This window comes from Felis catus, chromosome B3 (assembly GCF_018350175.1).
Source record: "Felis catus isolate Fca126 chromosome B3, F.catus_Fca126_mat1.0, whole genome shotgun sequence".
Taxonomy (NCBI): domain Eukaryota; kingdom Metazoa; phylum Chordata; class Mammalia; order Carnivora; family Felidae; genus Felis; species Felis catus.
The window spans coordinates 67,255,532-67,272,472 of NC_058373.1; the positions used below are offsets into that span (position 1 = coordinate 67,255,532).

Sequence of the window (16,941 nt, forward strand, 5' to 3'; positions counted from 1 at the left end):
GGAATGAAGGGTTTTGTCTGTCAAGTTAGGCCTTCATTACATAGTAGTAACAGTAGTAGGTGGTGCTGGTGGTGGCCAGTAATAGTAATGGAAGTAGTAACAGAAGTAGTTATAGAAGTAGTAGTAATAAGAAAGAAGATTATGATAATTACACAAAAGATTTACTGAGTGCTTACTGTTATTGATCTGGATTATTTTACTCAGTCTTCACAGTAACCCTAGGAAACAGGAACTATTATTATCCTCACTATGAATAAGGAAACTGAAACACAGAAATTATGTAACTTGTTCAAAATCACCAAGCTAGTAGGTGGTAAGGTTAGATTTTTAATGGGTAGCAGTAATCATGATTGTTAAACAAGTCGTTAGTTAGGCCTATATTTAGGTTATGAACTCCCAGATGGAGAACTTGACTGTCCTACCATCAGCTCTGCCTTGCACTCCGGTTGTTAACTTTCTTCAGATCAAGAGTAGGCAGGTACAAATAGTGGGTTCATAGCACTTGACCTCAACTCTTTATTCTGAGTTATTTTGTACATTTTTCAGCAGCACGACCAAACTGAGTCTTCAGCTTTATCCCTGTTTCCTGCAAGGGAAGAGCCTTTATACAATTGGACATGTTTTTATTTTTCCTCTGTAAGAATTTTAACCCTTGTATTGTTGTTGTTATTTCTACAATAATTTGTAAATGTTAATTTTTACTTGCTTTTTTAAGTTAAAATTTTGTATACGGTATTTATTTGTCAAAATAAAGATTCTCACATAAAAAGTCTCTTCAACAAATGGTGTTGGAAACTGGATATTCGCATGGAAAAAAATGAAAATGGACCACTTTTTTACACTGTGTACAAAAACAAACTCAAAATGAATGAAGGACCTAATGCCAGACCTGAAACCATAAAAGTCCTACAAGAAAGCACAGGCAGTGATTTCTCTGACATTTGGTCACAGCAGCATCTTTCTAGATATGTCCCCTGAGGCAAGGGAAACAAAAGCAGAAATAAACTATTGCAACTGCATCAAAATAAAACACTTCTGGGGTGCCTGACTAGCTCAATCAGTAGAGCATGTGACTCTTGGTCTCAGGGTTGTGCGTTTGAGCCCCATGTTGGGTATAGAGATGACTTAAAAATCAAATCTTAAAAAATAATAATAATAAATCAAAAGCTTCTGCATAGCAAAGCAGATCACCAATAAAACTAAAAGACAACCTACTGAATGGGAGAAGATATTTGCAAATGACATTATCTGATAAAGCGTTAGTATCCAAAGTGCACAAAGAACTTATAAAACTCAACACCAAAAAACAAAAACAGTCAAATTAAAAAATGGGCAGAAGGGGCTCCTGGGTGGCTCAGTCGGTTAAGCCTCTGACTTTGACTCAGGTCATGTTCTCATGGTCCGTGGGTTCAAGATCTACATTGTACTTTGTGCTAGCAGTGCAGGGCCTGCTTGGATTGTCTCCCTCTCTCTCTGCCCCTCCCCTGCTCATTCTCTCTCTCTCTCTCTCTCTCTCTCTCTCTCTCTCTCTCTCTCTCTCTCAAATAAACATTTAAAGATTCTATGCTCCTGGATAGGAAGAACAAATATTGTTAAAATGTCAATACTACCCAAAGCAATCTACATATTCAATGCAATCCCTATCAAAATAACACCAGCATTCTTCACAGAGCTAGAACAAATAATCCTAAAATTTGTGTGGAACCAGAAAAGACCCCGAATAGCCAAAGCAATCTTGAAAAAGAAAACCAAAGCAGAAGGCATCATAATCCTGGACTTCAAGCTATACTGCAAAGCTATAATCATCAAGACAGTATGGTACTGGCACAAAAACAGACACTCAGATCAATGGAACAGAATAGAGAACCCAGAAATGGACCCACAAACGTATGGCCAACTAGTTGTTGACAAAGCAGGAAAGCATATCCAATGGAATAAAGACAGTTTCTTCAGCAAGTGGTGCTGGGAAAACTGGACAGCAACATGCAGAAGAATGAACCTGGACCACTTTCTTACACCATACTCAAAAATAAACTCAAAATGGATGAAAGACCTAAATGTAAAACAGGAAGCCATCAAAATCCTCAAGGAGAAAGCAGGCAAAAACCTCTTTGATCTTGGCCTCAGCAACTTCTTACTCAACACGTCTCTGGAGGCAAGGGAAACAAAAGCAAAAATGAACTACTAGAACCTCATCAAAATAAAAAGCTTCTGCACAGCAAAGGAAACAATCCACAGAACTAAAAGGCAACCAACAGAATGGGAGATGACATTTGCAAATGACATATCAGCACAAGGGTTAGTATCCAGAATCTATCAAGAACTTATCAAACTCAACAACCAAAAAATAAATAATCCAGTGAAGAAATGGGCAAAAGACATGAATAGACACGTCTCCCCAGAGAAGACATCCAGATGGCCAACTGACACATGAAAAAATACTCAACATCACTCATAATCAGGGAAATACAAATCACAACCACAATGAGATACCACCTTACACCTATCCGAATGGCTAACATTAACAACTCAGGCAACAACAGATGTTGGTGAGGATTCAGAGAAAGAGGATCTCTTTTGCATTGCTGGTGGGAATGCAAGCTGGTGCAGCCACTCTGGAAAACAGTATGGAGGTTCCTCAAAAAAGTAAAAATAGAACTACCCCACAACCCAGCAACTGTACTACTAGGTATTTATGCAAGGGATACAGGTATGCTGTTTTGAAGGGACACATGCACCCCCATTTTATAGGAGCACTATCAACAATAGCCAAAGTATGGAAAGAGCCCAAATGTCCGTTGAGGGATGAATGGATAAAGAAGATGTGGTATATATATATATATATATATATATATATATATATATATATATATATATATATATACACACACAATGGAATATTATTCAGCAATCAAAAAGAATGGAATCTTGCCATTTGCAACTATGTGGATGGAACTAGAGGGTATTATGCCAAGCAAAATTAGTCAGAGAAAGACAAATACCATATGACTTCAGTCATGAGGACTTTAAGACACAGAACAGATGAAGATAAGGGAAGGGAAGCAAAAATACTATAAAAACAGGGAGGGGGACAAAACATAAGAGACTCATAAATATGGAGAACAAACAGAGGGTGACTGGATGGGTTGTGGGAGGGGGGAGGGGCTAAATGGGTAAGGGGCATTAAGCTATCTACTCCTGAAATTGTTGCACTATATGCTCACTAATTGGTTGTAAATTTAAAAAATAAAAAAATTTAAAAATAAAAATAAACATTTAAAAAATGGGCAGAAGACATGAACAGATGTTTCTCCAGAGAAGATATCCATATGGGCAATGGCCAGACACACAAAAAGATGCTCAACATCACTCATCATCAGGGAAATGTACATCAAAACTATAATGAGATATCACCTCACACCTGTCAGAATGGCTAAAATCAAAAACTCAAGAAATAAATGTTGGTGAGGATTTGGAGGAAAAGGGCTCTTTTTCCTTTTGCATTTTTGGTGGGAATGCAACCTGGTGCAGGCACCATGGAAGACTGTATGGAGGGTCCTCAAAAAATTAAAAATTGAACTACTCTATGATCTAATATTTTCACTATGGGGTATTTACCCAAAGAATATGAAAACATTAATTTGAAAGGATATATGCACCCCTGTGTTTATTGCAGCATTATTTATAGTAGCCAAACTATGGAAGCAGCCCAAGTGTCTGTCGATTGATGAATGGATAAAGATGTGGGGTGGGGTGTGTGTGTGTGTGTGTGTGTGTGTGTGTGTGTGTGTGTGTGTGTGTATACACACACACACACAATATACACACATACATATATATACATATATATGTATATATAAAATGAAATACTATATATATAATGAAATATTATTTGGCCATAAAGAAGAATGAAATCTTGCCATTTGCAACAACATGGATGGAGCTAGAGAGAATAATGCTAAGGGACATAAGCTAGTTAGAGAAAGATGTAAATACCATATGATTTCACTCATATGTAGAATTTAAGAAACAAAACAAATGAACCAACAGGAAAAAAAAAGACAAACCCCCAGATAGACTCAACTATAGAGAACAAACAGATGGTTACAGGGGGTGGAGTGAAATAGGTGAAGGGGATTAAAGTGTATACTTAATGAGCACTGAGTAATATATGAAACTGCTGAATCACTATATCGCATAACTGAAACTAATGTAACAATGTTAACTACGCTGGAATTAAAATTTTTAAAAATTAATAAAAAATGATTCTCACATTAAAAAATGAGTGATTTAGGGGTGCCTGGGTGGCTCAGTCATTTAAGCATCCGACTTCAGCTCAGGTCATGATCTCGCGGTTCGTGATTTTAAGCCCCACATTGGGCTCTGTGCTGACAGCTCAGAGCCTAGAGCCTGCTTCGGATTCTGTGTCTCCCTCTCTCTCTCTGCCGCTCTGCTGCTCATGCTTGCTTTCTCTCTCTCTCTCTCTCTCTCTCTCTCTCTCTCTCTCTCTCTCAAGATAAATAAACATTAAAAAAATTTTTTTAAATGAGTTACCTATATTTAGGCCTAGGTTGGAAGAATAGTCCAAATTCAGTTTGGTATATGATTCTAGAGCTGATTAATTAGGTATTATCAAATAGAAAATAAAAGAGATGGAAAGAGAAGAGAATTCCAGAGAAAGTATGTAGACTAAGAATGATTAAACAATAATTATTTTAGGGTTATGGTGAACATTAGATGAGATTTATAGAACGATAGCACATTTTAAATGGATAGTCAAATCCAGTTTTTATTTTGACAATGGTGTGACTTAGTTAAAACAGAAAAGTACCAATACCTTTTATCTTTGTTTCCTTGGTGTATAGAGAAATACACACATATACATATATAATTTTAGTCCTTTATATATTCTTATGGCAAAACTTCATGTAAACAACTCTATGATATAGGAATAATATAACTGATTTTGATATTTTGATGACACTGTTCACTACTCTGTGATCTATGACATATTTGCATTTATTTATTTATTTAGTTTAGGAGAGAGACAGAAAGAGAGAGGGAGGGGCGGAGAGAGAGAGAATCCCAAGCAGGCTCTGCACTGCCAGTGCAGAGCCCAGTACAGAGCCCAGTGCAGGGCTCGATCTCACGAAACTGGAGATCATGACCTGAGTGGAGAGCTGGATGACAGACGTTTAACTGACTGAGCCACACGGGCACCTGCCATGTTTATATTTATTTAGGAACACTATGTCTTGACTTTTTCTAAAGAATACAGTGACTTTTATGAAAAGAAAATGGCTAGGAAGTGAAGGGAAAGGTTATAAGCAAATGCTCTAACAGTGTTGCTAAACTAGGAAAGTACAGGAAATAGCTTTTGTTCCTGTAAACCTTATGTAATAGAATCATATTTGGGGGATGTTTGGGCAGATATTTGTTTCTCATTTTGGAGGAGAAACTCTAAATTGTCTTTATTTCCAAAGACTTGAGAGATTCTTGTTGCGCATTTTGTTTATTTATTATGGCATCCTATTAGGACACACTGGTTATTTCAATATGCCTTGAAGTATTACATATGTTTTTATGTGAAACACTATTGCTTTTCTTTGTAGATTTCCAAGTATGGAAAGAGTATTAATAATGAAGTCATCTCTCTCAAGTAGTTTCTTCTGTACTCCATATACCAGGATGGATTTTCTTTTATGCCTATTCAGAGAATTTCTATTTAGTTTGTTGTTAGTAATTACCCTCCAGTCACTTTCTTCATATCTGTTTTCTAGACAACAGATTCCTAGTGTATACCTGTATTATGTATTATTCTTCCGTAAGTGTACTATCTTATACTTCTCTACATTAAATCTCATCTTAAACCTGTCCTTCCAAATTCCCAAATTCTCCATATCCATCCATGTACATGTTTGATCTTCGTTTCTTCCTTTTTTTTTTTATTACCCATCCTTGCTTTGTATCATTTGCAAACTTGATCATATTTGACTTTACATTTCCTCCAACTCATTAATGAGCACACTGGATAGATTATTCCTCTTTCCTGTGAGATTCTGTTAGATGTAGTGCTGGGTATTCTCAGTTGTAACTCTGCCGATAGCAATCCATTGCTTTCTTCTCATCATAGAATTCTTTATCCACTGTGCTATACCATTATCCAAGTAATGGCTCTATTATCTCTGCTTCCTGGAGATACAGATAAAATCATTGTGTCCCCTTTTCTACTTATGCCATTGCTTACTTTTTTTCAAGTTACTCATTCTGGGGTGCCTGGTTGTCTCAGTCGGTTAAGTGACCGACTTCGGCTCACGTCATGATCTCATGGTTCGTGAGTTCGAGCCCCACATCGGGCTCTATGCTGCTGGCACAGAGCCTGGAGCCTGATTCAGATTCTGTGTCTCCCTCTCTCTCTGCTCCTCCTCTGTTTGTGCTCTGTCTCTGTCTTTCAAAAATAAATCAACATTATAAATAAGTAAATAAAGTTATTCAGTCTGAAAAAATAGAAATTTCTCAAAAAATTTCACTGAACATCATTGAGTCTTTAAAAATGTTTTTAGTGAGGAAACATCTTGAAAGTACCGTCTAAATCTTTGCCTTTTTCACAGAAAATGGTCTCTAGTTATTTGGATTTTAAGTAAAAAGAATAAATACTTTCCACACAGCTGAGAGTATGACTTAAATACATGTATTTATTTTTTCTGAATGTGGATTGCATTTTCGTAAATTATTCTGCTTCAAAATGGTTTTCTAGATGAGACCCAGTTCTTTTATAACTTTCAGAGCATAATGCATAGCCACATGTTTATTTTTAAAGTTATATTTTTTCTTTTACTTTCAGGAAAAAGAAGAAGTAGAGGGGATATCAGTAGGTGCTATACTTTCTGACTATCAGCGTGTTCGAGTAGAAAATGTGTAAGAGAGCATTAATTTCTCCTGTATTTTAAAAATTACATGTATTTTAAGAATGTGAATAAATGAAAATGTAATTGTATCCAAATAATAAATAGAATGTGATATTGTACATATCTCATGAAACTATCTGTATTACCAAAGTAACAAAATAAACTACAATAAAAAAATCAAGACAAAGATTTTTAAAATCAAAAGTATTATTTTCAGTGTTTCCTTATTTGAATCAGTATACCTGTTTAATCCCTTTCAACTCATCATCATTTGTAATAAAAATCAGGAGCTAATAAAAGGAATACAGTGATATTTTAAAGAAAAAAAAGGCGTATTAAGGAATCATTACTTTTTTGGTCTTTAGAATTCAGTTCTTGGCCAAAAATATTCATGTGATTAAAATACTTATATACAAAGTCATTCAACTTTCAAGGGCTTTTTAGATTATTGCTCTCTCCATCTTTCTCACCCTCTAAGGTTGGTAAAATATTGTGTCTCCAAATACCAAAACAATCCATTCCATTGATCTCTTCAAAAACCATGAAGTCAAGTGATAATATTGATTATTTAATGTTCACTTGGCAAAAGATCACATGAATTTATTTTTCATTTTTAGTTTCTGGATACATAAAATACTATATAGAGACTTTACATATAATTAGATTAGCAAAAAGAAAATGTGGACTCCAGTATTAATCTTGCGCACAACTTGACCTAGAAATAAGTAGTTTTACCATCCAAAAGGATTAATGCAAATCAGATAAGGACTGTATTTGTGTAATTGTTTCAAATTCTTGACAAAGAAACATTCGTATCAACTATCACATCAAAAACTTGCATATTAATTGACTTGAAAACTTGTTTTATTTTTATTATTGCATTTATTTTGTTTCTAGTTCTACAGTGAATTCAAGGCAGTCAAAAGTCCAAAGTTTTTAGGGTTGCCCGGCTGGCGTAGACTGAAGAGCATGTGACTCTTAATCTCAGGGTTGTGAGTTTGAGGCCCGTGTTGGGTGTAGGGGTTACTAAAAAAAAAAAAAAAAAGTAAAGCATTTTTTAAAAATCCAGAAGTTTTAAAGTAAACAGAGGAAATATAGGACAAAGCATAATTAAATGAAGGGGACTATGATGATCTCCTATTTTGGGGTGTGTATCTCTAGAGAAGGGAGAGTGGAGGTGGAAGTGGAGGAGGTCATATGTGTAATTTGAAAAAGATTTCCTTACATTCTACTTGCCTACATTTGAGAACAACTGATCTACAAATGGAGATGGATTGCATAGCCCTTAAACCATATGTTGGAAATACTATTTTCATCAAGTTTTAGGTCGCATTCTCTGAGAATTATTTAGTTTACAAATCTGTGTTTTTTAATAAGTTCAAGCCCACATGGTTTAATGGGTAGCCAAACTGTAGATGGGGCTGACATTTATTTATGAAAGTTAAAAGCCAAATGAAAATGTGCTCCTGATTAAGAGGCTGCTTTACATCTATATGGGAGAAAGGTCCATAGCATACCCATAGATAGAGCAAGATTTTTCTTAAAACAGTCTCAGATACGCTTCAACACATGGTTAAAATACCCAGATTTTATACCATTAGGCATATCTCCAATAATTTTATCCTTAAAAATGTTAAAGCAATGTTACTGGGAGTCCGTTGGTTTATAATAAACTCAGTTTTCAATTAGCGTGTCTTACATTTGTAGTTTGTATTGCATCAGTGTATTTTTAATATATAAAGTATTTAATAAATGTCACAGCTCAACTGCAATAGTGACTTACAGAGGAAGTGTATTTGAGTCATGATATTTTGAACTGTTAAAGAATTTAAATAGGTAAAAAAAAAATTTGACTTAAGTCTAGAAATAATCAAAAGATTATGGTTATCAAAGCAACAATCAAGAATTTTACAATAAAGATAAGGGTGGAATAAGGTTTTTTCAATTAAAAAAAATCTTAGCCTTTTAAAAGAGGTAGAGAGCCCAGTTTCATAGGTAGGCATTAAACACTGGTAAGAGGACAGCTAGAATTATACGTTTGTTACATGGGTAGTTTCAGTTATATTATTTTTGTGTTTATTAACTTCCTCAACATTTCTATAGATGCTCTGGGATATTTTACAAAGTATGTATAACAGTCTGCAGTAGGACGGTTTTGGTTTCTTTGAAAGGGTATGTATACATGGAAAAACTAGTGATATATATGTTTTTTTTAAGTTTATTTATTTTCATAGAGAGAGGAGGAGGGGCAGAGAGAGAGAGAATCCCAAGCAACCTCCGCACTGTCAGTGTGGAGACCGACGTGGGGCTTGAACCCACGAACCACAACACCATGACCTGAGCCAAAATCAAGAGTCAGGTGCTCAACTGACTAAGCTACCCTGGCCCTCCTAAAAGCAGTGATATTTTTAAGGCCATGTATGAGTAAATGACCAAACATGTGGTATATTTACTAAGTATTGGGATTTTCTGAGAGAAAAAGAGATCATTGTGGCCTAGTCAGCCAGGCAAACTTACAGACACTGGGTTTTAGGGCTATGTTTTTTATTTGAAATCTGATTTCAGCCACTTATGCTGTGACTTGGGCAAGTCACTTGGCTTGGACTACCGTTGTTTGAATATTTATTTTATCTAGGCGTTTGTACTATTTTCTTTATTTATATTACTTTTAATCAATTATAATCCTTCTTGAAGAAGTCACATTTAAACAAAGGCATGAAATAAGTGAAAAAGGTAGGAAGCATGTCTAGTATATTAGACAAGAGTGGGCAGTCCAGTGGTGGTAGTTGGAGCGAAGGGAAAGTAGTAGGAGGTGAGGTATGAGAACCAACCAGAGTGAGATCCATGCAGGTCTTTTGCAAGGACTTTTACAAGGAGTGATGTTGAGATTTGAGCAGAGGAGTCCCATAATCTGTCTTATGTTTTAAAAGGATCACACTGGCTGCTGCATTGAAAACTGATTTTAAAAGGGTAAGGGTAGAAGCAGGGAAAGAATTTAGGGAGATATTGACCCAAAAGATAATGGTGGCTCAGCCCAGGGTGTTCACAGTGGTATTGGCGAGGAATGATTCTGTCCTGTATTGGGGTAGATTGGATGACAAATATGAAGGAAAAACAAAACAAAACAAAAGGAATGAAGGATGACTTCAATTTTTAATTTCTTAATCTTCTCAAGAACTTTGAAAGGAAATATTTTTGTTCCTGTTTATGAAACAGGAAGCTAAAGACCTAGAGTTTCATTGACTTGTCAAAGTCATGTTGCTAGTGAGTGTAGGGATAGGTTTCAAATCCACATTTGTCTTGACTCGAACTTATATTCTTTCTGCTGCACCGTAATGTAAAATATGTAACACAATGCCTACAGCATATTTGGTGCTCAATATATTTTACTTTTTGTTCTTTTTTTTCCACTCAGAGTCAAATTCTTTTTAAAAATGTCAAAGTTAGTAGATAAGAATAGTTCATGTAACCATAGGTATTGTAAATTTAATCAATATATGATAATTTTATTAGGATAAGTTGATTTGCCTATTTTGCATATGCTTCACAGTTTTGATACCCAAGGAAGTTCTAAAAACAAGAATAAGCATCCGTTGGCATTTGGAAGCTTTTTAGCATAGATTTCTAAACTTAGAGCCTTACTAAAATTAATATTTCTAATCTGCCTGGAGATTTCATTTTTATCTGTTTATGCATAGCCTGTGGAAATTAAATATGTTTATGTTGTATATATAAACTTCATTATGCAAAACATGTTTTTTTAAAGCATTTTAAATGCTAAAATCCTTGAGAGAAGCATTATGTTTAAAATCAAAGTAATTGCTGTGGATCCAAGTATAGAACATTAAGATATCATCTGATTTTTTTCTTTTTATTTTATAGGTGTAAAAGGCTTAATCTCCAGCCTTTAGCTTACCTTTGGCAGAGAAACCAGGAAGATTTGCTCCGAGAGATGATATCATCTAACATTGAAGCAATCATCATCAAAGTAGCAGTTTTGGGTATGTAGCCAGACTTTCAAGGGAGCTGTTACCACACAGATAATCTGTATTCACTAATAAGCAGTTACAACAGAAAAGGAGGAATAATTTAAAATGTAAAAGTGTGGAATCACAACTGAAGTAGAGGGAAGTTTAAGATGGGTTTTTGACCATTTACCAAAGTGATTACAAATGAGCCTCATCATATTCTTTTTAAAATGTATAACTGCCTCTAAAATTGTTATAGTATTATGGACCTTTGATTTAAGGTCTTTTTATACTATTGGGAACCCAGGTTCACAGGAAACAGGAAAAGTAGGTTTCTTTCTTTCTTTCTTTCTTTCTTTCTTTCTTTCTTTCTTTCTTCTTTCTTTCTTTCTTTCTTTCTTTCTTTCTTTCTTTCTTTCTTTCTTTCTCTTTTTAAGCTTCTTAAAATCTATATTTGTCACAACATGTGATATTTTTCTTATTTTTTTAAACATATTTTGAATATGCTAAAATAGAATGATTGGCTTTGTAGTGTCCAAAATAAGCAGAGTAGTAGGTTTTTGTTGGGGATGGTAAGAAGATTATAATTGAGAGACTGTCATTTGATCAGTTAGCATAGACACAACGGGCAGGTGGGAATGTGATTCAAATATGGATATTACATACGAACACACTTCATTTGTTGTTTTGAATTTTTATAATAATATTCATTTTCAATGGGTTTAGCTCAATGCATTTATTTCACAAACCTATTACAGTAAATGCCCTGGAGCCTCAGGTTTCTCAAAGACTAAATCATGTACCTCATTTGTGAGTTTACATTGCTGATCTCTGAAATAACGAGGTCTCAAGCTGTGGAGGATTTTAAAGACAAATTCACATTTTAAGCAACATTAAAAGAAATATCTCATAATATTTCTCCTTGGTAAACACCAATCTACTCTCTCCTTGTTGAGGTTAAAATGTTGTCTTTCATGGAAGGTCCTATAAAGAGAACCTGAAGTTGATCTTCTCAGCTTTTAGAAAGAGAAAGATCAAGGTGGGTGTTCTCATTTTTGAGAAAAGATGGCTCAGCAACCCATGACTGAAATTCTCAGTATAGATATATTTGTCCTTTGAGTTTCTATGTAAATCTGTACAGATTATGCTCTCTTGCTTTTTCTTTGTCTCTTGCTCTCTCTTTTGGATTTGCTAAGATTGCCTAGTTCTGTAATGAAGTTCATGTGACACTTCACTGGACAGTACATATTCTGTCACTTTTGCTGTTGGAGAATAGGATGGATTACAACCCAGAGAGAACCTACCTCATTAGCAAGACAGAGCCATAGGATATAACCTTACTGACACCTCTATTATAGTGTAACTGATATTGTGTGTCTTTTCACTGGTCTGTGTGGATGTGCGTGCGCCTCTAAGTAAGGGTTAGAGATGGTGTTTCACTGTATTAAACTTTTGGATAAAGTGTAACGCTGAGCTAATTTGTCTTTATCATTCCAATGACAAAAGTATAGATCTGATTTTAACATTTATAGCACATAGTTTCTATTGATTACCTAAAGGTGTACAAAGATAAAAGTTATTCTTGAGAACAGTATTAAGAAAGGTTTATTGAGTGGAACATTTTTTCTAAGGACACAAAAATGTGTAAATGATGCGATATAGGTTTCCAAAGTTTTTTACCACCACCCTGCCCATTTAGTTTTCAGAAAGGGTTTTAATCAAAAAGTGGGACAAAAGGATCTTTATAGGGAGAGGGGTTCAGCAAAGTTTTGTGGCCTATTAGATTATAGAGTGGTCTTAGAAAAGGGTTCTACATAGGTGAATAAAAATGTATTTCTGATAACTGTGTCACATAACCTTGGTGTCTTGTAACCATCAGTGAATTCGTGAAATCTACACATTAACAACTTAGTGTTTTAAGAAGTTTCTGAGTTTTAGACTTACTTGAAGAACGATGTGTACATTGTATTTAAGAAGAATCTTGCCTTTTAGAAATACTTATTTTTAATTATGTGAGTAGTACATGAAAACATTCTAGCCACATAATATTAAATTTTTGTAGATAAAGTTTCCATGTGTTTTCTGTTATCTTCTCTCCCTCCAGGCACTCCCTTTCCCGAGGTATATACCAGAGTAATAACTGATCATCTGTCTATGTCACTTCTTTTGTATATGTATTATGTATGAGTCGAAATCCTATGATTGTTTTATGGGGTTCTTAATATATTACATGAATGGTATTATAATCTGTGTATTGGTTGACAACTTGACTTTTTTACTCAACAATGTGTCTTAGGGATTTTTTTCCACGTCAGTAAATATATACCTATGTCAACTACTTGAGGTAAACAGGTATCACCTTAGTAGTCATGAGCCTTAGACTAAGGGCTGCTATGAACATGATCTAACAAATGACTTAACTCATGCCAAAACAAAATCCTTAACTATTTTTTTCTTTTTTTTCTTTTCTCTTTTTCAATTCCAGTACAGTTAACATACAGTGTTATAGTAGTTTCAGGTGGACAATATAGTCAACTATTCTATACATTACTTAGTGCTGATCAAGATAAGTGTATTCTTAATTCCCTTCACCTATTTCACACACACCCCATCTCCCCTCTGGTAACCATTGATTTGTTCTCTATAATTGAGTCTTTTGTTTGTTTGTCTCTTTTTTTGTTGTTTATTTGTTTTATCTCTTGATTTCTACATATGAGTGAGATCATATGGTATTTGTCTTTCTCTGACTTAGTTTGCCTAGAATTATACCCTTTAGGTCCATCCATGTTGTTGCACATGAAAGATTCCATTCCTTTTTTCTGGCTGAGTTATGTTCCTGTGTGTGTGTGTAGTTGTGTGTGTGTATGTGTGTGTGTGTGTGTGTGTGTGTGTGTGTGTGTGTGTGTATGCCGTAACGTCTTTATCCATTCATCTATGGAGGGACACTTGGTTTGCTTCCATGATTTGTCTATTGTAAATAATGCTGCAGTAAGCATAGGGGTGCATATATCTTTTCAGATGAATGTTTTCATATTCTTTGGATAAAGACCCAGCAGTACAGTTACTAGATCAGATGGTAATTCTACAAAATCCTTAACTATTTAAAGGAATACCATAAAATCCAGTACACACTAATTAAAATTCACTGTGCCTTGCATCTAAATTACCCAGCATGCAAAGAAGCAGGAACATTTGATTGATACTGAGCAATCAATCAGAATAGACCCAGATTTGGAATTAGCAGGCAAGGAAGTTAAAACAGCCCTTATAAATATGCTCAGTATGTTCAAAAAAAGTAGAAAAATACAGGATTGTGACAAGGAAGATAAAAGATATAAAAAGGCCCAAATACAACTTCAGAAATGCATCATCTGAAATGAACAATGCACAGCAATTAGACATTGCAAAAGAGCTGAATAAACTTGAAGACAAATAGAAAGTGTCAAAAATGAAACATGGAGGGCACAAAAGGGACTGAAAATAATTAACACAACATTGGCGAGCTATGAGACTATATCAAGCAGCCTAACTTGAGTGTAGAGTCCCAGAAAAGGGAATGGGAGACTATTTGAAGAAATAATGGCCAAAAGATTTTCCTAATTTGATAAAAACTATAAGATTACAGATCCAAAGAGGAAAAACACAACACATTATAATCAAATTGCTGAAAACCAGTGGTAAAGAGAGAATCTTAAATGCAGCCAGTGTGAAAAGATTAATTTTATACAGAAAACAAAGATAAAAGTGTTAACAGACTTTGCTTCAGAAACTATGCAAACTGGAAGATGATGAAAAGACATCTTTAAAGTATTGCAAATCACTAAAAGTCACCAAGAATTTTATACCTAGTAAAATAGATTTCAAAATGAAGTTCAGATAAGGACATTTTCAGATAGTACAAAAGTTGAGAGAATTCATCACCTGCAGATCTGCATTACAAGTAATACTTTAAAAAGTTCCTTGGACAAAAGGAAAAAAATTATGACATTCAGTGTTACAAAAAGATAAAGAGCAGAGTAAATAATTGTTTTAGAGTAAATAAATTCTAAATCTATTTTACTTTTTGAATCTCTTTAAAAGATGTATTAGATTATTTAAAGCAAAAATAATAGTATGTTGTGGGGTTGACAGCAAATGAGAAGTAAAATATATACAGTGCCACAAATAACAGAAGGGGGAAATATAGTGAAATGAAAGTATAGTGTGTAAAATTTCTAAATAATACATGATGTTGTCTAATATTATTTGAACGTAGACTGTGATAGCTTAAAGATATAAACAATAATGCAACTATTTTTTAAATTGTTTTTAACATTTATTTATTTTTGAGAAAGACAGAGCGTGAGTGGGGGAGGGGCAGAGAGAGAGGGAGACACAGAATCTGAAGCAGACTCCAAGCTCTGAGCTGTCAGCACAGAGCCCCATGCGAAACTCGAACTCAGGAGCCGTGAGATCATGACCTGAGCCAAAGTCGAACGCTTAATTGACTGAGCCACCCAAGTATCCCTACAATAATACAACTATTAAAAAATAAAACAGTATAGGTAATAGTCCAATAATGGAAAGTAAATAAAAAATTATAAGATAATCCAAAAGAAAGCAAGAAAGGGTAAAAAAAAAAAAAAGAACAGATGAGACAAATAGAAAACAAAAATAAGATGGTAGATGCAGACTTTATAATTTTAATAATTACATTAAATATAAATGATCTTAATACCTCAAAACAAAAGGGAGGGATTTTCAGATTTGAAAAAAACAAAAAAAAACAAGGCCCAACTATATGCTCTCTATAAAAAATGTGCTTTAATTATAGAAACATAGGCTAAAACTGAAAGGATGGAAAGAGATGTTGTAACACTAATAAAAGAAAGCTGAAGTGGTTATATTTGCATCAGACAAAGTAGTCCTTAGAACAATGAGTATTATTAGGGATAAAGAGGGACATTTCATCATGATAATGGGGTCAATTTATCAAGAAAGCATAACAGTTTAAAGGTTTATATAACAATAACAGGGCTTTAAGATATTACAACACGAAACTGCTGCAAGATGTATTGGACAAATCCACAATTGTACATGGAGCTTTCAATGTCTCTCTTCAGTAATAGCTAAAACAAGTAGACAGAAAATCTTTAGGGATGTAGGAAATTTGACAACACTACCAACCAGTTTGACCTAGTTGGCACTTATAAAATACTCCATCCATTAACAGCAAATTACATATTTTTTCCAAATGCACATGGCCATTCACTAAGATAGACCATATTGTGGATCACAAAAGAAATTTCAGTATGTGTAATACACTGAAATCAGGCAAAGTATGTTCTCTGGCCACAGAAGAATTAAATTAGAGGAACATATTTACTGCTACAAATGCACAGAAATGGACAAAAAATATTTCATGGACATACTATATTTATTAACAGTCTCAGAGCAGTAGTGTCACTGAAAATGGAATGGGCAATTGATACACTAGCTAATTAAAATGGCTACTTAAAAGAAAGAAAAAAGGGGGCACCTGGGTGGCTCAGTGAGTTGAGCATCCGACTTTTGATTTCTACTCAGGTCATGATGTCACATTCATGGGACTGATCCCTGCGTCAGGCTCCATGCTGAGTGTGGAGCCTGCTTAAGATTCTCCCTCTCCCTCTGCCCCTCCCTCTGCTCTTGCTCTCTCTTGAGAGAGAGAGAGAGAGAGAGAGAGAGAGAGAGAGAGAGAGAGAGAGAGAAAGAAAGAAAGAAAGAGAAAGAAAGAAAGAAAGAAAGAAAGAAAGAAAGAAAGAAAGAAAGAAAGAAAGAAAGAAAGAAAAGCTTGATTTAACAGTTAGCTTAACCAGTTAAATGATTTTGTAGCTTAACTAGATAAAAGAAAGTAATGCCAAGACTCTACAGGGAAGATTTCTAGAATTGGGAGATAGGAATGAGGTGATAGAACACTATAAGTACACAACTATATATTTTTCCTACTTCACAAAATTTTTCTTTTGTCTGACTTGATCTGGTGGTTCCAGGCCTAAGTTTAAAGTTACCATAGGGAAGTATTATCAATGCACTAAACAAATATT

General features: G+C 34.6%; 1 protein-coding gene across 4 annotated transcripts in view; it reads left to right on the top strand.

The window, feature by feature from the left end:
- DPH6 (diphthamine biosynthesis 6) overlaps positions 1 to 16,941 on the top strand; it is a 336,135-nt gene that overhangs the window by 99,121 nt on the left and 220,073 nt on the right. For all 4 annotated transcript variants that reach the window (XM_006932657.5, XR_006599355.1, XR_006599356.1 and 1 more), the window contains exons 4-5: positions 6,845 to 6,918; positions 10,791 to 10,909. In XM_006932657.5, coding sequence (XP_006932719.2) covers positions 6,845 to 6,918; positions 10,791 to 10,909 — 193 coding nt within the window. The remainder of the gene's footprint in view (positions 1 to 6,844; positions 6,919 to 10,790; positions 10,910 to 16,941) is intronic.